The following is a 24,403-nucleotide window of genomic DNA, read 5'->3' as shown; positions in this document are numbered from 1 at the left end:
TTCTCTAGGCATACCTCTAGAATTTCATGTTACGATTTCTCCATTTATTCTTGATGGGATCCAGCAATCTCTGTTGTAACTTCTCTATGCATTCCTCTAGAAATTCACCTAGAGATTTTTCCAGGGTTATCTCTAGAATTCCTCTAGGGTTTTTCAGGAATCCCTCTTCTAATTCGTTCGGAATTACTGGAGGGAATCCAGCAGACATTCTCGGGGAAATTCCAAGAGAAATTTGTGAAAGAATCTTTGAAATATCCCTGTAGAAATCACAGAAGGAACTCCTGCAGGAATCCCAGTGCCCATCCCTAGAAGATTTCCCCTTGGAGAAATCCGCGGAGACATGCTAAGATGAATTCATTGATTTGAAAAATAATTAAATAAAGCTCTTCGAATTGATTGAGATTTCTCTAGAATCCTTGCAGAAATCGCTGCTCTAAAGATTTCTGCGAAGATTCCTATTTAAATCCTTCAGTTAATTCTTCCAAGGATATTTATAGAAATTCCTCTTGTGATTTCTCCAGAGATTTCTCTTAGGAATTTGCATAATTTGGAATACCAGTAGAAATTCCTGCAAGGATTCCTTCAGATATTCCCATTAAGATTTCTTCAGGAATACTTGCTCAAATTTTTGGAACAATTTCAGCTGGGATATCTTAAGTAATTTTGTAGTTCTTCAAGTATTTCTGGAGGATTTCCAGTGAAAAAGGCCTGAAAAATCTCAGCAAGATATGGTGGATTCCATCAGAAATTCCTGATTGAATCCTTGCAGTATTCGTGGAGCAATCCCAAGAAGAACTCCTGAAGTGGATTTTAGGCAGAAATAACTGGGTTAACTGTGAGAAAATTTTCTAGAGGAATCCCTGTTAAAATCCAGTAAGAAATTTACAGGAATAGTGTGACTTATGGTATTATCTGCAGGTTTGTTCTCTTCGTCAGCTAAATTTTGTCGGCCAAATTGCCTGACACTTGACCTATAATTCAGCTTGGTTGGGAGAGATTCAAAGCCAACTTTGAGTTCCATAGGTTCAAAAAAAAAACCCTCCATGACGAAGAGAACAAAACTGCCGAAAATACGTAAGTTCACATATATGGAGAAACCTCATCTGTATTTTTTGTAGGAATCTGAGTTGTAACTGCATAACTTATTCCAACAATAATTTCTACAGGAATTCTAGGCTCCATTCATCTATTCCTGGATTCCTGTAATTCATCCGGAGATTTCTCCAAGGACTCCACCAGGAATTTTTTTTTTAGCGATTTCTCCTTTGAGCTGCAAGCTCTGCTCCACTAGGAGCGTTATTCAATTTAATAAATAGAAAAAAATAAAAAGAAGAATAAAAAAACATAATGAGGTGTATTTTATGAAGAACAACTTTGTAGAACTCACCAAAATTCCCAAAAATCTCTAGAAAAAACTGTAACGAAAAACTTTTTTTAAGAGGTCGTCCACAAAAAATGACACAACTCTTAAAACTTATCATATATTTTAAAGAAAATAGAGTTTAATTGCGAATCATAATAGAAACACGCTATGTATAAAAAAACTGACCTTTCTACATATAAGAATCTGTCCGAGTGACCCACCGGAATAACTCCGTCCATAGGGACCGACGCTCTCAGTCCACTTTTAGAAACAAGACATATGTACGAGTATACTGTAAAACAAAAATTGAAATCCTTTATGTATTTGTTGAACGGCGAGTTTTTTTTAGAAATTAAAATGTTTTGCAGTTCGTTACAGAAATATGGATAAAAAATCGGTTGAGGAGTTACTAAGATATGGCAATCTAAAATTGACTAGTTTATATAGGAAAACGCTTTGGTGTATTTCTATTGTCCGATACCGTATATGTTCACTGAACATTGACCTTTAAAAATTACATATAACCCCAATTAGATAGTTCACCATTTGTTCCACCGTCTTTTTTTTATCTCAGCCAAATGGTTGCTAACTGAATACACACCTTCGCCATCTAATCCGAAAAGTAGGGCAATGCAGCTTTATTGCAAGTTTTCGGCAACGCTGTCTCGCAAAAAAAACTTACAACGCCGGCGGTGGCTGGCGATAACTGATTGCTTCAATGAATCTGTTGGCCCATTAATCAAATGGTACCATAACAAGTTTTTCATCACTTTACGATCTGCAAATTGTACCATATCGTAAACTCGGTTTATGGCAACAGATTCCACAATCTGTGCGAATTGCACTCTAATTCAGTTGCATCGCTCGTTTATAAGTTTTTTTATAGTTTTGTGGATACTTTATGTTTTTTTATTTCTGTACATTATTTTCTGATTAGTTTTAGGTTCACTTTCATTCATTTCATTTTATTTATCTATTATTTTCTCGTTTTCTTTTTTCTTTCAGATTATTTACGTTCCAGTTTCTGTTTGTTTGAACTGCTTTCACTGACATTCGTTTTGTAAATCGATACTTACTTTTGCTAGTCAAATCGGTTTTCGTGTGACACAATCGTCGTCTCTGTACTACACGGACAGATGAATTGGAAGAAGCGCACCCGGAGAGGGAAGCCACCACAGTCAACACCTCAAAACGGAAAGCAACAAATCCGATTCGGATAATCCGCGGTGAGCGCGACTCGAGTCGCGGCAAACATGAATCACACCATTCCTGAATGGATGGTAGCCGGCCGCCAATTGACTGTTTAGTGGGGTGCCTTGCCTGGTGTGACTAGTGGGACCGTATCATCAATCACGGAATAGACTCAGACGCGTCGCGACAAGTATCTACGGCGGCACCCATCAGTCATCAAAAAGTTGTGGATAATTGTGTTTTGAACTCCAGTCGCGAAGAAAGCATCGCGAATGGGATGCGCGAAAATTGACCGCGCAACGGTCGTGCCGATTGCAATAATTATATCGATTGTGTGTTTAGACAGTGCAGAATCGGATCGCTTGCGGGCTATTTGGCCGCGGTTTGGGACGTTTCGTCAAGGATTGAATGGGTTTCGACGCATAGTGGGCTAAAAAACGGAACATAAATTTCAGTTTTCGGAAGCCACATATTGCATAGGGTCTGGAACCATTTAGGCAGGAGCACCTATTTTGGGCACTTGCTGCTATAACTCAGTCAATTTTGAACCGATTGACTTGAATTTTTGAACATGGCTAGATACTGTGCTATCTGAACGTGTCTCAAAAATCAAGTCAATCGATTCAAAGTTCACTGAGTTTATAATAGTAAGTGCCCAAAATAGGTGCTCCTGCCCAAATGGTCGTAGATCCTACTTCTATTTCGGATTCCACCCTGAATCTGCAATTTTACAACAGCTTTGATGTTCATCTATTCGTAATACTTAGAGATGTGTTAATACAAAATCGAAAAAAAGACACTTTTGAATACCTTTATTACCCACTTTGCGATGTTCCTCTACACAAGTTGAAACCATACACTTCGACGGGACGTCTTGAAATCATTCGACCAAACTATATGTACTTTGTAAAGTTCAAGGGCATAGTAAATGGCTTGACATTTTCTTTTAACAAAAAGAGCGAGAAAGGATCCCTTTACCCTTTAGAAATCACCTGCTTGATTCTTTGTTTGTTTTTTTTTCACTAGCCGTCATTTTTAGATAGTCAACCTTTTACACTTCCCCAACTTTCTAACTGAATGTAATATCATTATTGTGTTTGTTGTGTGTGATTCCCCCACGGATCGTTCCCATCGAAGTTTGAAGCGGTCCGAAACGAGTTCGCCGAGAAGTGGAAAGCTCTCCTGGAAGCTGGCGGTGGCGGTGGTGGTGCCTGTGGATTGAGCTTGAGCGATCCCGAACAGCACGTGGCAGGCGACAGCGATAACGACGGCGACAACGACAGTATGACCAACTCACAGGTATCTCCCTATACTATGTTTATTCTGTTTGCAAACGTAACGTACGCTAAATGTATAGGTGGTGGTATTGATTGATTTAGAGAAGCAATTAACGCGATTAGAATCAGCGAAGTGTGTCGTGCAGTGATTTATAATGTGTTTACGAGGATGTTTGTTTTGAATACAATCGAAAGATAAGAAGTTTCTTTTGTTCGAAGATGCACTTTTAGTGGCATTGTTAAAAAAGAAACAAGGCACAACATACCGTAAACATGCCATACTTCGCGGAGGTACCTTTGTGCACTTTTTAAAAAAATGTTCAGAATATTACTAATCCAATGCATATTTTTTTTTGTTTTCACGGAGGGCTAGCTAGTGGTAAAGTACATAAAACATTGTCCACATAGAACCCTTACGCACAATATCACTCAACATGTTATCCTACCCATGATTTGTGTGTTGTCCTATCCATGATTTTTTTTGAAACAGAAGCAAAATATAAATCATGATTCATTTTCCCTTAGAACCAATAACTTGGAAAAAAGTATGATGTCGTCAAACTATCATTGAATGAAAAAAAAATCGGCAGCACTACACTGAATTCCAGTTTTACGCGAAAAAAACCGCATAAAAAAGACGCTGACATTTTTTTTTATCGAATCGTCCTTCCTTGTCACCTGAGGGAGAAAGAAATTGCGAGCAGGGGACAGGAATCTTCTTAAATGCCCATCGCGTAACTTCCAGAAAATCGTGTAAAAACGTGTAAAACTGGATTCTAATCCAGTGTCCATTGTGAATTGCTGATGTAAATGGACGGAATAGTGGACATTGAAAAATGTCATGACATTTTTTTTTTCATGAAATTTCGTGACATTTCTCACCCTTGACCGTAATGTTCGAATTTTTGCAAATGCAGATCATGGTATGATGATATTCTCTTCAGGAATTTCGCAGTGGATTCTTGGAAGAATATTGAATTCCGTCAATAATAAATCTATAAATTGACACACAGATTTATTCAGACTTTCGGATTTCACAAATTTCTATAGAGATAGATTTAAAAAATCCCAAAAATTACGTAACCATTTATCGTAATATTCATTAAAGAACTCCTCCAATGGCTCTAATAATTATTACTACTAAAATTCAACATATTATTATTCCCACAAAAACTTCACCACGAACTTTCAGGAATACCAACGAAATATGTTCAATCTGAATTTTCTCCAGAGTTTCTTTCAAAAATCCCTTCAGAGATTCCTCGAATATTTTTGAATGATATTTCCAGTCCTCAGTAATTCTTTCGGGAATCCTGGAGAATAGTAGAAATATACATGAAATAAACAGGAAGTCCAGCTAAGATCTCGTAAAAATGGATTTGGGTAAGGAATTTCACTTAAAAAATCTCCAAGGAATTCTGCGATGAATGGAAATGTATTTTCAAATTTCTCCTAGGATTACCTCAGATATTTCTTCAGATGTTATTCCTAGGAATATATCGAGAATTCCTCCATGATTTCCTCCAAGACTTTTCTCAAGTACTAGAAATTATACCTCAACAACAGGAATTAACTTGCCATTCTGTGGTTTTTGTGAAATAACTCATTGCACGAAGAGCGGCTAAAATATAAACGACTCATAAGAAAGTGATCATTCTTCATAAATAATTCCAAAAGTCCCAGTCAAGAAACAGGGTTGTAAGCAGTAATAAATAACAAAAGTTCCATAAACAAATAAAAAAATGCATAAATAAATCAAAAGTTTCCATAAATAATTGATTTTTGAGCAATTAAAAATGTCAAATATGCAATGAATAATTCAATTGTTGCAATAAAAAAAGCCAATTTTCCCACCAAAAAACTTCGAATTATCCATAAATAAATTTGATTTTTCCATAATAATTTAGTAAATTCACAATAAAAAAATATCGAAAAAACAATAAATAATTCAAAAAGTGCAATAAACAAGATAATAAATTATCAATAAATGTCAAAAAACGAGCAATAAACGTAAATGTATTTTGAGCCAAAAAATTATGTTGTCCATGCGGCGAAGCCGCATAGAGGATTGAGGAACTGAGGCGGCAGGAGGCCGCCGAAGTTTCCGATATCCGATGCACCGCAACTGCATCGATTCGGTTCTAGGCAAACCACAGATCCATGAATTTGCCCGGTATAATGCAAACATAGATGTTATCCCTTTTTTAGGTCGGACGAGCGATAGCGAGTTCGGACAGCAAGCAATTGCTCGGTAAATTGCAATCATAGCTACGTAAGCTTTTCACTCGTTTCAGTCATATAAGTGCGATTCAGTATTTCACTGTCTCATACTTTCCTGCATTTGTTTTTCATGGGTAATTTCGTCATTTTTTATTGCATTTTCTGAATTTTTTATTGCTATTTCGATATTTTTTTATTGTTAATTTTCTAATTTATTATGGAAAAATCGGATTTATTTATGGAATATTCGAAGTTATTTGGTGGGAAAAATGGCTTTTTTTATTGCAACAGTTGATTTATTCATTGCATTTTTGACGTTTTTAATTGCTCAAAAATCGATTATTTATGGAGACTTTTGATTTATTTATGCATTTTTTTATTTGTTTATGGAACTTTTGTTATTTATTACTGCTTACACCCCTGTTTCTTCACTGGGACTTTTCGAATTATTTATGGGAAATTTTATATTTATTATGGAACGTTTAATTGTCTGCCACGAAGAGCAATGAAATCTTTATCATTAAAAGAGGATTCATTAATTGACTGGATTCCAGAGAGTTTCAGGTGTTTTTTTTATATTTCTTTTTATTATTCAGGAGCGTGCCAGGGGGTTTTATGGGCTTGGGCACTCCAGGGAGGAAGCTTCAGAAGCGTTCCAACGGGTTTCCAGGGGTGTCCGGTAATTTCCAACGGGTTTCCAGGAGTTTCCGGTGAGTTCCATGGGGTTCATGGCTGCTCCAAGGAGCTCCAGAGGGTATCAGAGAGGTTTTAATGCATTTGCCTAGCCACCTTCGTCTTCTTCCTTGTTTGCTCTCCTAAACAAACACGAAAAAGTGCCGGATGAAACGAAGAGCGTAAGCCTCTGTCCTCCATGCTTTTCGTACTACTACTAAAGGGTTTCGAGGTATTTTAGAGGTGTTTCAGGTGGTTTCTCGGGTTTTCAAACTTCTTTAGGGGATCTCGGTAGGTGTTTTATGGGGTTTCAGAAAGTTTCAGGGAAGGGTGTTCTGAGGTCTGGAACTTCCAAAAAGTTTCGAAGGTGTTCCAGGGGTCTCAGGGGGTTTCAGTGGCGTTCCAGGGTGTTAACCTTGTGGTTGGTAAGATTCGAGCTCGGTTATCAACCATGTCGGACTCTAAGAACCGGCAATCGATGCGTATCCACTAGTGTTTTTCAGCAGACAGTACGGTAGCTGACTATCACCAGAAGCTGGACGAGCAGATAAGTGAGATTAACGAGAGCAATAATCTCAACACTCTGTGGGAGTCTATCCGCGGAGCGATGAGTACGGCAGCGCGGGAGGTGATAGGTACTGCTCAAAGACAACCTAGGAACGGGTGGTTCGACGAGGAGTGTCAGAGGGTAACGGATCCCGCAAGCAACAGTGGCAGTGGCTTCTGTGCAACCCTTACATACGCTGCCGTCACTGTTTTGTAACCATGTGTGTTACTTGGGATGAGAAGAATGTCGCCTGAAGTCTAATGATAGTGTCTGGGATCCGGCAGATCAGGGAGCGATATAGGCAGGCAAGCGAAAGCAGCCGGCAAACCAATCCACCGCAAAAAGAAAAATAACATAAGGAAAATGTGATTGCTCGGGCGCAAGAAAGTATGGAGTAGAATGATTTGCGGAGGTTTTACGAAACTTTCAATGGCGTACGGAGAAAAGCAGCGCCTACTCTCGTTATGTGCAAAGACCGTGAAAGACACATGCTGACACACAAAACAATGGTGGCTGCCAGGTAGAGAGAACACTTCGAGGAATTGTTGGACGGTGGGAATGGAAGAGCGACAGACAGAATTCAAATCGACGACGACGACGGACAAGCTGTGGAACCTCCAACGCTAGACGAGGTGAATATATCATTAGAGGGCTGAAGAACAATAAGGCTGCTGGGAAGGACGAACTCTCAGTCGAGCTTCTTAAGGATGGTAGTGAGCAGCTGAATAAACTCTTACACCGTATTATATTAAATAAATGGGAAGAGGAAGAACGGTCTGCTAGTTGGTTGGATGGTCTCAATTGCCATCTATCTATACAAAAAATGGGCATCGACTGGACTGCGCGAATTACAGAGGAATAATACTTCTCAATTCAGCGTACAAAATTTTGTCCGGAATTCTGTTCAACAGGCTGAGTCCGATTGAAGAGTCCTTCGTCGGTGAATATCAGGGTCGATCAACGACGGATTAGATGTTCACCCTGCGGCAGATTCTCGAAAAATTTCGGGAGTAAAACTTGCAGATTGTTTACGACCGTTTACCGACGTACGAGTTAGTGAAGAAAAACGAGTTATGGAAGATTATGATCGAACATGGTTTTCTGGCGAAGCTGATTAGACTGATTCGTGCGACGCTTGACGGTTCGAAATCAAGTGTACGTGTTGTGGATGAAATTTTGTCACCGTTTGTAACCTTAGACGGGCTGATGCAGGACGATGCTCTTTCGAACTTACTGTTCAACATAGCGCTGGAAGTAGCGATTATGAGAGCTGTTGTGCAAAGGAGCGGAACCGTTGTCACGAGGTCGCATATGCTCCTCGGCTTCGCGGATGATATCGACATCATCCGGATTGACCGTCGGGCCGTGGAAGAGGCGTTCATACCTTTTGAAAGGGAGACTGCGAATTGTAGTAAGTATATAATGCGGTGGGCTGGGCACGTAGCTCGTATGCTGGAGGAACGACAAGCAAAAACCATATTCAGCAGAGAACCAGGAAGGAGGCGTCGGCTTCGTGGTAGGCCGCACACACGTTGGCTTTTGCAGTTGAGGAGAACCTAATGGATCTAAACATTCAGGGTGACTGGACGCGGTTGGCTCAGGGCCGGGACCAGTGGAGGCGAATGCTTCAGACTCAGCGCTACGAGTTTTAGCGTATCAAGTAAGTAACCGCCTGGAACGTCTCCTAGGAGGTATCAAAGGTGCTCTAGGGTTTGTCAGGGATTCTCTGAGAGCATTTGAAAAATCCGGAAACCACTTCAAAATCTCCCTGAAATTCCCTGAAACCGCTCGAAACATCTTGGAAATGTCTTGAAATTTCTCTGAAAGCCCTTTTTAAAACTTCTTTGAAAACTAGCCATACTTCCCTTAAACCCCCTGAAACATCTTGAAACGTTTTGAATCACATTGAAACCGCTCTGAAATATCCCCGAAACCTCCTCTAAAATATCCTAAAATCACCGGCCGGAAACCATTTCAAAACCCCCCTAAAATTCCCTGGGGAACGGAGAAAAACCACATCGTAAAAATTTTACAGAATATAAGTTGTGTAATTCCCTTCCAAAAATAGTTTTTATAGAATTTTCCGGACGTCCTATAAATAGTTTTCCGACTTTTCCAACCGATTTTCGTCAACAGTGGAAAACAGTTTTCATTTTGTATTTTTTTTAATTGCTGAGAAAATTTGCCTACGATTTTACAAAAAAAACATTGTGTTTACGATGCTTCGTTCGAAAGTTCGTAAGTTCGTAAGTAAGCAAACGGCTCATATAGCACATCTGGACAATTTCCACAAAATTGATCATAACTCAAGAACGGAGAAATACCACATCTTGAAAATTTTACAGAATATCTATATATATAAAAATGAGTTTGAAGTCCCTTTGAGGCAACAAAACTCAAGAACGGATGAACCGATCAGCTTGACTCTTGCACGGTTCGGTTCGTATTCGTGTTGGCTGTGTTTATATGTCCAAAAAGTTACGAAAAATAACTAGAAAAGTAAGAAAATTGATAAAGTACTGATTTTCGTGAGCTGGGAAGGAAATCAACACGATTGAAATGAAACCAATCTAGAGTGCGGTGACGTTATGACCTCAACAGTTGTCAAACCACCACAGCTTGGCAAGACAAAGTTTGCCGGGACAGCTAGTGCTTCTAAAATTTCTTTCCATACAAATGTTTTTTTTGGAAATTTTTGCGGACTTACTAAATAGATTTTCAGATTTTTCCATCCGACATTCCTCAACAGTGGATAATTTTTGGTAACTTGTTGATATTATGGCTATATCGGTCTTTTTCTACTTTGATCTCTACTCCCTTATACTCTGAGTAGAAAAAGACCGATATAGCCATAAAAGCATCAAAAAGACAATTCACACCACACCGTCTTCAGCCAGAGGCTGCACACCCAGTGGCCCAGTGATGAATTTTTCGTTTGACGAAAAGTTTCCACCGACTGGAGCGGGAATCGAACCCACACTTCGAGGCTTACGATACGCCTAGACGACTGCCGCCGCTAACCGCACGGCCACGAAGCCCACATTAAGTTATTAATATCGATAAATCAGAATATGATATAAAAAGTTTATTTTTTGGATTGCTGAGAAAATTTGCTTATGATTTCACAAAAAAAAATGTGTCTACGAAGTTCTTGAGTTATGATTTTTCAAAGTAGGGTGGTGTCTGTGAAAATTGTTTGCTTTTACGCGGACCGCGTAAAAAAACTTCAGTGTATTGCCATAATTTGAGGTGGATTTTCTAAGACTTCTGAGCTAGATTTTAACTAATTTAAATTGTAAGCTACTTACACTAGGCCTAATAAAATGCTAGAACCAGAAATAAATAACGGCTATAAAAATTATTTCTCAATTCACAACCTTCCTTCAATGCTCTCTTCTCTTTCGTCCCACTACAGCTATGGTTCCGCGGAGTGCGGCCCTCTAAGTTCCGGCACGTGTACGGTCTGCCCACGCGGAAGGAGTGCTGCTACACCGACATCAGTGTCGTGCGCAGCGGCAACGATGGCAACTTCTGCGCCACCAATCCCACATTCCTGGCCATCGTGGCCGACACCACGTTCGTGGTCATTCCCATCAACCAAACCGGACGCATCGATTTCCAGTGCTGCAAGGTGATCGGACACACCGGCCAGATTCTGGATCTCAAGTGGAACCCGTTCGATGACAATATGATTGCGTCCGCTTCGGATGATTGCACAGTAAGCCTATGAGATGATTTTTTAGTTTTGTGAGATTCTAACAGAGTTCCTTCCTGTAGATCAAACTGTGGAAGATCCCAGAGGGTGGGCTGACGAGCAATCTGAGCGAATGCTCGACGGAGCTCGTCGGCCATAAGCGCAAGGTGCTGCACATCGAATGGCACCCGACGGCGGCAAACGTGCTGATAAGCGCCGGGTTCGACCATTTGATTTGCGTGTGGGATGTGGGCAACGCCGAGAAGCCACTGCTGAACGTGATCAACTGTCACGTGGACATGATCTACAGTTTGGCGATCAATCGTGACGGATCGCTTATTGCGACCACCTCCAAGGACAAGAAGCTGCGGGTGATCGAACCGCGCAGTGGAATCGTTGTTTCGGTAACTTGAGTTTTATACTGATATATTTGAGTTGTATACTGATTGTAATTGTTTCAGGAGGGAATTTGTCACATGGGCACCAAGTGTTCCAAAGCGGTGTTTCTGGACAATGACCGCATTCTGACGACGGGATTTTCCCGCCATTCGGACAGGCAGTATGCCGTTTGGAATCAGCACGACTTGAAGAAACCCCTGGTGCAGGAAGTGATCGACAGTTCTAGTGGAGTGGTTACTCCGTACTTTGATTACGACACCAAAATGATCTACCTGGCAGGGAAGGGAGACGGCAACATCCGGTACTACGAACTGGTGGATGAAGCACCCTATGTGTACTATTTGAATCAGTTCCTATCGGGACAACCCCAGAAGGCTCTGGGCTTCATGCCAAAACGTGGCGTAAATGTATCCCAGTGTGAGGTGTTCCGGTTCTATAAGCTGCACGCAGCTGGAAATATATGCGAACCCATCTCGATGATAGTTCCGCGAAAATCAACACTGTTCCAGAGCGATCTCTATCCGGATACATTGGCCGACATACCGGCGATCGGTGCCAAAGAATGGTTCCAGGGGCGGAACGTGCAACCCATGCTGAGGTCCATGAAGACTGGTAAGTTGTTTTTGAAAGTTGTTGATTTTTCCTAAATTGAATAAGATGAATAACATGATTCGGAATAGCGGAGTATCATCTCAGGGCTTCTCCTGGAATTCCTTCCTGTATCCCACTCAGGATTGTTCGTGGAATCCTTTCAAGTATTTCCTAGGGGATTCCTCCCGAGATTCATTCAGGGCTTCCTCTGGCATTCTTTCAGGAGTTCCTCCGGGATTCCTTCAGGTAGATTCTTTTATTACATTTTTTTCAGAGATTCTTTCAGAGGTTTCTTCAGAGATTTCTTCATTGATTTCTCCCGGGATTCTTTCGGCGTTTTCCCGAGATTGCTTCAGCGTTTATCCCTTGGAATTCTTTCTGGGATCCTGCTTCTCGAGACATATTTTTTCCAGACTACACCTGGAATTTCTTTAGGATTCTGTAAGAAAAATCATAAGCTTTTTTTGTAATTCCGTTCTTGCTTTTCAACAAGGAATTCTTCTTTGATTCATTCTACAATTCCTTCATAGTTTACTCACAAATTATACTCGAGATTCCTTTAGGGATTTCAGGCATCACTTTCAGATTCGCAGAATTCATTCATCGACACCTCCCGAAATTTCTTCATCGATTTTCCCGGATTTCCTTTAAAGATCCTAAGGTTCATTCAGGGATTCTTTCAGAAATCCTTCCCGGGATTCCTCTGGAAGCTTCCGACACCCTTCATTGATTTAACCCGAAATTCCTTTTAGGATTTCTTCCGGGAGTCCTTCCAGCTTTTATTCAGGTATTCCTCGAGAGATTCATTTAATGATTCCTTTAGGGATTTCTTATAGATTTTTACAAGGATTCTTTCAAAGATTTATTACGGAATTACTTTATTGATTTCTCACGGGATTCCTTTAGGATTTACCTGAAATTTCTGTAGAAATTTCTCCTGGGTTCGCATCAAGGATTCTTCCATGGATTCTATCAGGGACCCCGCCCTTTATTCCTTCAGAAATTTATTCTCATTGATTTTCCCAGTTTTCTTTCAGAGATTCCTGCGGAGATTTCTCCCGGGATTCTTTTGGGAATTTCTTTTGGATCCTGGATCAATAATTCTTTCAGAAATTTATTCCGTTATTTCATAATTGACCTATCCTGGCTTTCCTTTAAAGATTTCTCCTGGGATTCCTCCCGAGATTCCAACACTAATTCCTCTAGGGATTTCCCTAGGAATTCCTTCATTAATTCCGTCAGGGATATTTTCCGGGGATTTCTTCAGAGATTCTTACAGGATTTTTCAGAAATTCCTCCCGTGGTTCTATCAGGGATTTCCCCAGGATATTCAAAACTATTCGTTTTGAGATTGGATCAGGAATTATTCTAACATTCTACTTGAATTCCTGCCAGGATTCCTTTCAGAGTTCTTCCTAGATTTTCGCCCGGGATTCTTTCAGGCATTTCTTAGGGGATACCTTCAGGTATTCCCAAGGATTTTTCTCCATCACCGAAAAAAATCTAAGGGCGAATCTTCAGCCATTATTTAGTCAAGTTTGCGCAATCGCAAGTTGCATTAACGACTAACTTTTATTGCTGCCCTAATTCTGATAACGCATTTTTTGATTCTAGGTGAATCCATTCTGGACACCAGCACCAGTCAAAAACCCCGCAGCAACGAGAGCAAGTATGCCACCATCCATCACACCAGCAGCAAGCACAACGTGCTCAACAACCACCATGGCAATTACAACGGAAACAGCAATAACCATAGCCATAGCAATGGCACCAATAATGGTCCGGCACTTAACGGCAGCAACTACACAAACGGTACCAGTGTGACATCTCTTACCAACGGAGGCAAAAACAACAAAGAAAACGAAATCGATAACCGGAAGTTCGACAACAACACGAAGAAGTTTGCCTTCCTGTCGCAGCCGACGATACCGGACTACAGGCCGCAAGCGGTAACTAACGTAAACTCAGCGTTTGATGTCGAGCCTGGAAACTTTGATCCACTAACAATTTGCTTTCGATTTTTTTTTCTCCTTTCATCCCACTTCCCACAGATAATCGAAAAGAGTCAAAAGACCTCAACGAACCAGAGTACAAAGTTCCACCAGCTGCAGGCAATCTTCGGCCAGCACCAGACGGCCAACCACAAGGACATTGCCAACCTGCAGAACAACCTGCTGAGCAGTTCGCGAAATAGCTCACGGAACAGCTCGCTGGAGAACATCAACCTGTTGAACTCGGAGAATGAGGTACATATAGATTGCCGAACAAACTTCTTTCGGGATATGTTTTCCTGAAATTACTCTCAGAGTACACTGCTGGATTTCTCCCGGAGACACCTGTGATTGCATCAAGGATTTTTCCTCAAATTGCAACTCTGGGATTACTACAGGATCTTCTCCCAGATGGATTATCCGGAAGATGCTCCCGAAATTTCTGCAAAATTTACTACAGAAATTTCTCTCAACACTTCTCCTGGGATTTATTCCGGAATTCCCCGCAGTTTTTGCTGACATCTCTATTGGACTTTTTCCTGGGAGTTCTTTTCCCGACATTTCTTACAGTGATGCGCCTGGGACATAGGTTCTCAAACTTTTAGGTCGTGCGACCCCCTTTTGCCAGCAGACGTAGTTTTCGCGACCCCCCCATAGAAATTTCCTCTTTGTTGTCTGTTACAGTAAACTATTTTACTGTCCCTCGCGACCCCCTGGATGAAGGCCCTGGGGGGTCGCGATCCTCAGTTTGGGAAACCATGGCCTGAGATTTCTCTTACTAGTTTTCAGGGTTTTATCTTATAGTTCCTTTCAGAATCTCTTCCAAAGCTCGTTCCAAAATCCCTCTAGGTCTAGGAGTACTTCCTGTGATTTTTCAAATAGTTCCTATCAGAAAATCTCTCGCAGTTTTTCTGAATCCCTGAACTCTCCAAGGAAATGCCCATAACGGAATCAACTGACTACTCTGAGAACTTCAAATTTAACAATTACATTTATTTACGATTAACAAACTTATTCGGGTTGAACTGTAACGGAATTTACTGTAACGGGAAGCTAGACTCTAGAGGGAAACAAATCATGGCCATGAACAAAGTTTGCACGTACCTGCGCAGGTTTTTGTAGCGGTGCGGTGTCTCGATATCCGATGCTGTCCTGGTCGCGGAGTTCCCGGCTGTTGCCGGCGAAGACGGCTTGCTCTGATGACGTTCGATTTGACGCTCTCGGTAGCGATGGCGGCAGTTGGCTTAGCCGCTGTAGATGCTGCTATGGCGCGCAGCGATGCAGATTGAGCTCGGGTAAGATGGCCGAATTACGGTGCGGAGGAAGTGGTGGCTGGACGAAAGGCTTCCGATTGGTTATCCACGAGAGCTTAGCACGGACAGAGTCGTGTTTCCCGGGTTGATCCTCCATAGGTCAATAGGGACGCGACAGAGCCCAGCGAGCCGGCTTCGCGTACTCAGGTTCCTGCTAGACCGAGCGGGGAATGCCAATGCCACGCCTTCTACTTCCCAAATTCGGACCTGCGTACGCCGGAACGCTGATTAGCGACGTACGGGGGACCGAGCTCTCGGACTCTCTCCACCGGGGGTTATGGCGTGTGGTGGAGTCGACCACGATTTTTGGCGACCGTCGGAGTTGTATCGTTCGACTTTGACGGCGAACCTCGCTTCTCTCCATTTAACTGCCTCGAAATGCGTTACTTAGCGGACACCCGAGCACTATTTCCGTCCTTCCTGGACGAGGTTAACGCCTGAAGACGCCACGGAACCCCAAAATCGATTCCGCTTGTCGAGATCTTACACTTGCACCAGTCTGTACAATAAAAGCCGAAACACTTAGGCAGTTTTACGCACCGTCCATCGTCCCCTTGATCAATCCGGTCAGCTTCCCATGAAAGTTTTTCTTGTCTATGTTTTTCCATAGCTCTATGTGGTCGATACTGTCCTATGCCGTCTTGTACTCGACGAGCAGATGATGCGTTGGGATCTTAAATTCACGACTTACCTGATAGATTAGCGGTACCATAAAGTTCTGGCTCATTGTCGATCGACCGACGAATAAACTGATTTGTTATTGGTGATGGACGATAGTAGATGACCTGGGATAGCACTTTGTAGACGGCATCCAGAATGGTGATCGTCCGGAAGTTCTCACATTCCGAATAGATCTTATAGATAGGGCCAATTTCCGTTCTTACGACAATATTGAAGAGTTCAGTTACAACCATTCCATCCTTACCAGCTGACCAGTTCTTAAGCTGTTGACCGGAATTCTCAACTTTCTCTTAGCAATGTTAGTTTGTTCCCATGACCTGCCGTGCCGTCGTAGAAATTTAATCCGCTGGCTGCTTTGATGCTCCGTGTCTACGTTCCCGGTACGCAATTCATGTTCGCCGAAGTGCTGCTTCCACCTTTCGGAATCAGAGATATTTGTACGCTTCGTCTTCAACCATATTCCGAATATCCTCCTGTTCGTTGACGCGAAAACAGCTGTCAAACACTATTGGATTCCGGCGAAGATGGACTGCCGACATTTGTCCCTTCCAAGCTTCATCCGAATGTTATTGCTAAACACCGTCACAAGCTGTAAGCAATAGTTGATGCAGCCTCTGCTTTGATTTCGCAAACCGCTTCACAGCCGTCGGACGCATAAATGTGACATATTACATTTAGGCATGTTTGAGATTTTTTATGTCAAACGTCATATTTTGATACGTATTTTTGAAATGTTTTGTCAATGAATTTATATGTATTTCGAAAGTTGATTTGCATTGACGTCAATCAAATGCGACAAAAGCCAATGTTTATTTTGAGAATCCAAATGCGTTTTTCCCGTGTTTTTCTATAGTAACATGTGAAATTTATGCGTCCGAGGGCAGTTCAGGTCGTCCATGGAGAAGGTGTGGGTAATTCTTGTACTCCTCCCACTTTTCAATAGATAGTCATAGTAGAATTGGTTAAGTGTTCTGCTGAAGGTGTTCAGGTAGAACCATACCCAGCTAACATTTCCAGCGCTATAAGCTTCAGTCATTTGCTTTCTGTTGTGTAACCATCGAATTGAAGCAGTCAACGCTGAATAATTCATAATACACAAATCTACAAACCAGCAGCGCTTTGAAGGTCGTTATTCCAAATTCGGGAGATTTCCTGAAAGATGTGGAAATTGAACAAATCGAATAGGAGCCCCCACTAACAAAACAGCTGCTACTTGGTATACAGTACAATTCGTAATATACAAATCTACAAACCAGCAGCGCTTTAAAGGCCGTTATGCGATATCATGACAGCTAAAAACTGTAATAAAGAAACTGTTGGTATACCATCACGGCTTGTCGGATGTAAACATTATTGTCAAAACAAACTTTAAGCGGGATATGTAGCTGCTACACAAATACTTTACAGCTATCCATCTGTGTGCTGTAAAATTATTTAGGTTGCTTTTATTGCACTTTAATCCAACACCGGAAGATTTGCCGGAAGATGTGCAAATCGAATAAGAGTCCTAGCCAATAAAACAGCTACTTTTATACAGTAGGTGTGAAGAACACTCTTTCAGCTAGAAGCTGTGACGAAGAACCTTTTGGCGCAATCATACAGCTTGTTCAATGTAAACATTATTGCGTTTGACGTTTCACAAGCTTTTGCAGCATGATGAAGTTGAGTAAGCTGTACCGTATTACCCCGCTAATACGACACCGACTGTTGTCGAATAACCGGGGTAAACTTTTAATTCGACAAACTGGTCACCCTACACCACGTTGCTCATTGTAATTTGGCAACTCTATTTTTGTTTTTGTTTTGATTTTCGGATTTGTTATGAAACATAATTTCAACAGATATTGCGGTGGTGCGAATGAAAAGCTCGATCTTTTTACGATTGTTGTCATCCTCAGTCGATTCCGGTTGATCTCCAGGCGGTTTGGGCGTCAAATAGCACCAAAATAGAACTTTCGGAATTAACATCTGCAAGAGGAGCTGCTGCGGGTGCGAGTATAAGCGCAATATTAAACTGTTTTGCATTTACAGTGTACATCGCTGTGACATTTCAACACTTTTTAATTCGACATGTGTCGAATAAGCGGGGTACGAATTAAAAAGTGTCGAATTAAAACGTGTCGAACGAGCGGGGTAAGACGGTAGTAGATTGACTGGAAGGGAGAGTGACGTCATGTTCCAATTTTCACAGGTCTCCTGCTCGTTTGAAACGGGAATTTGTATGGGTTTGACAGATGATCGCTGTTCCAATTTTGACATTGACGTCACTCTCCCTTCCAGTCACTCTAAGCTATAGGATAACTCAGCATCAAGCCGTATTGACTATTGAGGACGCTTTGTCAACGTTTACATTTACAATTAATGTTAGTTGGGTAATAGAATAAAGGAATCGCTCTTGAATACTCTCCTCTTGATGCTGAGAGTTCTGGACAGCAACACAGCTATTCCGTTGGTAATTTACAGATACTTGCTCCACATCCCCATCGGAGCTATATGAGTCTCATGATGTCCACTTGCATCTTGTATAACTGCAGTACAGTAGACGTTCGATAAGTGCAACATGTTTACGTTTCTGTTATCGAAAGAAATTCGCTAACTGCAACGGCTGACAGATGTCAAACGGTTGTCAATTGTTGTTGGGCGAAGCCTAAATGCACTCAAAAACATCGCAATGCAGCTGTAGTGCATCCGAAAACAGTTGACGTTACAGTTGACAATTTTGTTGACGTTATGTTTTTGACAGATAGCGGTGCGATAACTGCAAAATTGTTGCACTTAGCGGACTTGCAGTTAAACCGTTTGCACCGAATGAACGTCTACTGTACCTGAAAAAGATATGAATGCGGAACTGCGTCGTATGCCTTCTTGTGATCGATGGAAATCAGACTCAGGTTCCACTGCTTTTTAGTAGCCACAATGACTGCTTCTATAATGAACTGGTTCTTGCAGACTTGCGTTTTTTCGTGACACTCCTTCTGTTCTTTGTGATGATATTTCAGTTATCTGTTATCCTCCTCGCTATCACCTTTGGCAGAAGATAAGTGATACCCCTGGTAGTGAACTCTGGTAGCTGCATGGGGTTCCTAGCACCATGTAAAAGCATTTCGTCATCCGCCGGTGGATCGTCGTGAGTTTTTTTATACTGAAAATTGTGCACGTTATCGGGTCTTGGTACAACTATATCGAGTAGCCCCTCAGAGCGGTTACTACAACCACGGTCATGTATCCAACTCTATTACACTGTCGCTCTTCTGTCAACCACATCTCATCGTCACTGTGCTGGACAGGGTTCTCCCGTAGATTAACCCAGAACTGTGTGATTTTCGGAGATTGGTAACTCCGAAAGGCCTTCTCCAAAATCAGGCTGTTTCGCTAATGTCCAGTTTTTTCCTTCCGCTTCGAACATACTCAACGCAGCGATCTGAGTAATGTTGACTTCGCAGTTCTGTAGGCTTCACAGAACTAGCCTCCCAAGCAACACGCATGTTATAATAGAGTTACGACAGCGCAAGTTTTGGTAGTATAGAAGTTCATTTGACATAATTTCAACATTATGTTTAAATAACGTAAAATAAACTTCTATACAACCAAAACTTGCGCTACCGTAACTTTTATATAACATGTGTGTTGCTTGGGCTTGTTGAATGATTCCTCTGCTAGTACTGTGTTAATCAACTAACTTGGTCCTCAATGTGGCAATCCGAATCTCCAAACATCCCATCTATGTGGATATTCTGGGGCGCAGTTCCAGCGTTTCTAACACAGCTCTCTCTCTCTCTTCTTGGCGTGACGTCCTCACTGGGACAAAGCCTGCTTCTCAGCTTAGTGTTCAATGAGCACTTCCACAGTTTTTAACTGAGAGCTTCCTCTGCCAATGACCATTTTGCATGTGTATATCGTGTGGCAGGCACGAAGATACTCTATGCCCAAGGAAGTCAAGGAAATTTCCTTTACGAAAAGATCCTGGATCGACCGGGAATCGAACCCGTCACCCTCAGCATGGTCATGCTGAATACCCGTGCGTTTACCGCCTCGGCTATATGGGCCCTTTCTAACACAGCTATTGCAGCTAAATACACCTTAAACTGTAGATCCTCTAGGTTTTCCAAGTGTCTCCAAGTTTTAGCAGTTTTGAACAATATTTTGAAACACTTGATACTGATCCAACATTCTTCCTGTAATAGTAAACACCTCTATTTTACATTTCAGCTCCGAAAAGCGTTCAACAAACAAGCCGAGGAAATCAAAAGCCTACGAAAGTCTCTTAACAATTCCGAGAAACGAGTGCGAGAGCTGGAAGCGGAAGTCAAACGGTTACAGCTCCAACAGAAACATTAGAATCCATCATAATAATCAGGTTTAGTAAAGATGGAATAGTCCACAATCGCTAACATAGTAATCGCTTACACTCAACTACTCTCCTCAATTACATACAACATTCAACTAAACATTTTGTCGCTCTCCAAAACCGCAATCGCTTAATCCGCTCCACTATGAAAACCTCTAAACTTGTGTACAACAGCTAGCAGTGTGTAACCATTTCTAGTACGAAGCAGGCAATTCGTATTTACAACAACAGACGATATTCATAATGGTCATATATCTACACTTATTATGCAACAGTTTTAGTATGAATAGTATTAGGTCCAGAACGGGGCGTGTGAGCTTGTGCGATGCGCGCTGCGCACACATGTGTCGATCAATATCAAGCAGCGATGATTAGAAAATGCATTTTCCCTATCAGTAAGTATAACTGAGCATTTTATACTAGCGTTACAGAACGAATTTGCAACCACAAAGCAACATAGCAGTCCGATAAAGGTAACCGATAAGACTTAAACCGCATCAGCCAGAAATGTGCACACTTACCGAAACCGAACGCATACAATAGAAAAGAGAGAGGGATAGAAGTTGATGAACGTCCCATTTGGCACAATATCACTTGGTTATTTGGTATGGTGCCAGATGGGGTACTCATTCGAACACTCACAGATCAGGACAGAGTGAGTGCGCTTTGCTTTCCCGATGCAATCAATATTTGATCAACTGCCGCGCTTGATGTGGCTTCTAGCAGAAGCATGCCATCCTACAAGGAGGTGCTTAATACATACAATAATTGTGAGTGGACAGCAAACAACCAATTTGGAATGATGAGATGAGAGAAAGAAAAAAAAAAACAAAAGACATGTGATTTGTGATTTACTAAGAAATAGTAGTAATGTAAACGCTGTAGCAAATGATGAAGCCGTCAGAAAATAACCTAAATGTAGCTTAAGATTAGTGGATAACGTTGTAAGCGTATATATTTTTAAGATACCTATTTGTAAGTATAACAATAAAAAAGAAACAAACGCAAAGACAAAGTCGGGTAAGAAGACAAAAAGAAACATACAAAAGAAGCAAAATGTGAACAAATAAGAACAAACAACAACTCACACACAAGAAGAATGATGACTAGTTACCACGCATACAAATACCCACGTCACCAAACACAAGGCAACTGGTGGTAGACAAAGAATAGAAGATTAGTATTTCAAAAATGCTCACATGACACACACATACACACACATAAGCTTCAAGATTGGAACCTGAAGAGTATTACCTACTTACACATTTAATGATCAATGTTTGCGCGGATTTAAAGTGCATGTGTGAACGCTGGACAACAGAAAGCGATGTGATTTTAGTAGACAAGCCGAGTCAGTGTGCGCAAGTTGAGTTTGAAGGTTCTAGAATTTTATCAATTATATTCGTTTTCCTCATTTCTTGTGTAGATTAAGTTTGACATTTTGTTTTATTTTCCAAATTTTAAGATAGCAGAGCTGAGTTGAAGTTATTCTGTTGAATGTTTGTGTTTCGTTTTTTTTATCGAAGGATTTGCTGTTGCCGAAAAAGGGCATTTGTAATTACAATTTTTGATCATTAACATGAAATTTACATCTCTGACCTTCTGCATAATACGATAGAAAAAGTTGTTTGCAAAGTTCATTTCATATCCCAATGCTCTGTTCGACAACTCCGATAATTCATTGAACGATAACAAACGCTAGTAAGATGGACGTGGATCCGCTGACATGCTTCAATTTCCGACATGAACAAGTGTCATAAATTGGATTCCTTTAATTTCCAAAAAATAATTACTAGAGGCTCTCCCGAAGGAATCCTCGAATGAATTCTTGAATGAACAGATCCATCGAGGAATTCCCAGTGAAATTCATGAAGGAATCTCTGAAGGACATTGATTTCTAAAGTAATTCCTGGACGAATCCCTGGAAGAATTCCCAAAGGAAACCCAGGAGGAATTTCCGAAAGAATCTCTGGAATAATTTTTGAAGGAAACCCTAGAGGAATTCCCAAAGCAATTCCTGGAAGGAATTTCCGAAGGAGGAATTCCCATACAAATCCTTTGAAGAATTCGGCAAACCCAAGTAACATTTTGATGGCCAATTAGTTTTGTAGAGGTTTTTAGAACCGGCATAGAACCTTATTACTTTTATTTAGGTTTTATGATGGTTCCAAGAACCTCTTCTAGTATATTTGACTTGAAAGTGTTACTTGGGAAGGAATTCCTGAAGGAATTCCCGAAGCAATCCCTGGAGGAATTCCCGAAGAAATTCCCGAAGGAATCCCTGGAAGAACTCCCGAAGGAATCCCTGGAGAAATTCCCGAAGTAATCCCTAGAGGAACTCCCGAAGGAATCCCTGAAGGAATTCCCGAAGGAATCCCTGAAGGAATTCCCGAAGGAATCCCTGGAGGAATTCCCTAAGGAATCCCTGGAGGAATTCCCGAAGGAATCCCTGGAGGAATTCCCGAAGGAATCCCTGGAGGAATTCCCTAAGGAATCCCTAGAGGAATTCCCTAAGGAATCCCTAGAGGAATTCCCTAAGGTATCCCTGGAGGAATTCCCTAAGGAATCCCTGGAGGAATTCCCTAAGGAATCCCTGGAGGAATTCCCTAAGGAATCCCTGGAGGAATTCCCGAAGGAATGCCTGGAGGAATTCCAGAAGGAATCCCTGGAGGAATTCCCGAAGGAATCCCTGGAGGAATTCCCGAAGGAATCCCTGGAGGAATTCCCGAAGGAATCCCTGGAGGAATTCCCGAAGGAATGCCTGGAGGAATTCCCGAAGGAACCCCTGGAGGAATTCCCGAAGGAATCCCTGGAGGAATTTCCGAAGCAATCCCTAGAAGAATTCCTCAAGGAAGCCCAGGAGGTATTACCGAAAAATCCTTTGAGAATCCTTGTTCGAGTTGAGATTTCTCACTTCGATATACGAGTCGAGCTTTGTCACGTCACACCACTCGTAGAATGAGCACAAATGTATAGAATTCATTAGGAACAATGTGCCTAGTCGTAGACTAGCGGGCTTAGGATGAACGTCCATCTCGCTGGCGGATTTATAATTGTAATTGTTGGCGCATACATACCTAATGAAGTGTTAGTTCAGCCCTATAAACATTGCGACCGTCTATCACTGTTGTGATAAGCTTGAAATGCAAACAAAATGTAAAACCGAATTACACATTACACGAAATATCATAAGCCTATAAAAGAAAATGCCACTGGATGTGAGTTATCTCTGCGATAGAAACGAAAGAACTCCTTACTTTTATTGTTTCGTTTTTTATTCAAAATTGTCCATCTATAATCATACACTAAACTCAATATCTCGATGTACACAATAAAAGAGGTTTGTCATCTACTAGAAACTATTTCGCGGACGGCTTAGATTTAAGATTCAGTATTAGCAGAACCAAGTCAGGACGGAATGTTCGTTAAACTTATCATAGACTAAACTCAGAAAAGCTACACGATGAACGTGTATGAAATGCAAACTTAGGTAGAGCAACGGGACCCGAATTCAAGAGATATGGCGGTCATTCCTCCTTCTGGCACCACGTCGTCCCACTACTGCCTGGCAAACCGTGTCCAGAACGCCACCGCCGTTCCAAACACCACCCCAAGCGTGAGCTGCCTCTGGAAGCTGAACACACTGGAAGCACCGTTGCAGCCGTCGGTATCGCAGGTGAAGATGCACGACCGGTACTCGATCTGGTCGCCCGGATTGCGCACGTAGTTGCAGTAGTTACCCAGATCGCGCGACGAGCAGTACCGCTTGGCCCCGATGCCACCTGTGACGATGGACGAGGAGATTGAAGGTGAGTAACTTTATTGTTTCATTAAAGTCAAATTGGAATTATTATTAGTAGGCAGAAACACGCCACATGCTATTCAATTTCCTTGACCTGAAAAATAGTTTATAACTGCCAGGCTTACGTCAAATCTAATAAATACAAATACAATACAAAAACCTATTGATTAAAATAAGGTTTATCAGGTTTATTAAACTTGTTTTTAGTAAAAAAAGGGAATGTATTCTCAAAATCCCTGATAAACGTATCGCATCATGCACTATTGGAAAGTTACGGGGTTTAAAAGACATGTTTCTTTGAAAAAACATGAAAG

The 24,403-nt window shown here is 41.4% G+C and overlaps 2 protein-coding genes across 17 annotated transcripts in view; one reads left to right on the top strand and one right to left on the bottom strand.

Annotated features, from left to right (window-relative positions):
• Positions 1-23,494, top strand: part of LOC109406447 (coronin-1C) — a 242,486-nt gene extending 218,992 nt beyond the window's left edge. For 5 of the 15 annotated variants that reach the window (XM_062854041.1, XM_062854039.1, XM_062854038.1 and 2 more), the window contains exons 2-8: positions 3,692-3,853; positions 10,686-10,988; positions 11,048-11,368; positions 11,426-11,975; positions 13,569-13,912; positions 14,006-14,200; positions 20,149-23,494. In XM_062854041.1, coding sequence (XP_062710025.1) covers positions 3,839-3,853; positions 10,686-10,988; positions 11,048-11,368; positions 11,426-11,975; positions 13,569-13,912; positions 14,006-14,200; positions 20,149-20,277 — 1,857 coding nt within the window. In that variant the 5' untranslated portion in view covers positions 3,692-3,838 and the 3' untranslated portion in view covers positions 20,278-23,494. Of the gene's footprint in view, positions 1-2,368; positions 2,887-3,580; positions 3,854-10,685; positions 10,989-11,047; positions 11,369-11,425; positions 11,976-13,568; positions 13,913-14,005; positions 14,201-20,148 lie in introns of all 15 variants that reach the window. The other 10 variants (XM_062854034.1, XM_062854032.1, XM_062854033.1 and 7 more) reach the window with 6 other exon arrangements.
• Positions 23,495-23,571: 77 nt separating this feature from the next.
• Positions 23,572-24,403, bottom strand: part of LOC109418090 (U-scoloptoxin(05)-Sm1a) — a 35,936-nt gene continuing 35,104 nt past the window's right edge. For both annotated transcript variants that reach the window (XM_029861182.2, XM_029861181.2), the window contains exon 3: positions 23,572-24,069. In XM_029861182.2, the coding sequence (XP_029717042.2) occupies positions 23,846-24,069 (224 nt within the window). In that variant the 3' untranslated portion in view covers positions 23,572-23,845. The remainder of the gene's footprint in view (positions 24,070-24,403) is intronic.

The sequence above is a fragment of the Aedes albopictus genome, chromosome 2 (genome assembly GCF_035046485.1).
Source record: "Aedes albopictus strain Foshan chromosome 2, AalbF5, whole genome shotgun sequence".
Classification (NCBI taxonomy): domain Eukaryota; kingdom Metazoa; phylum Arthropoda; class Insecta; order Diptera; family Culicidae; genus Aedes; species Aedes albopictus.
Note: the sequence above shows the minus strand (reverse complement) of the source record. Positions and strands in the feature narration are given on the sequence as shown.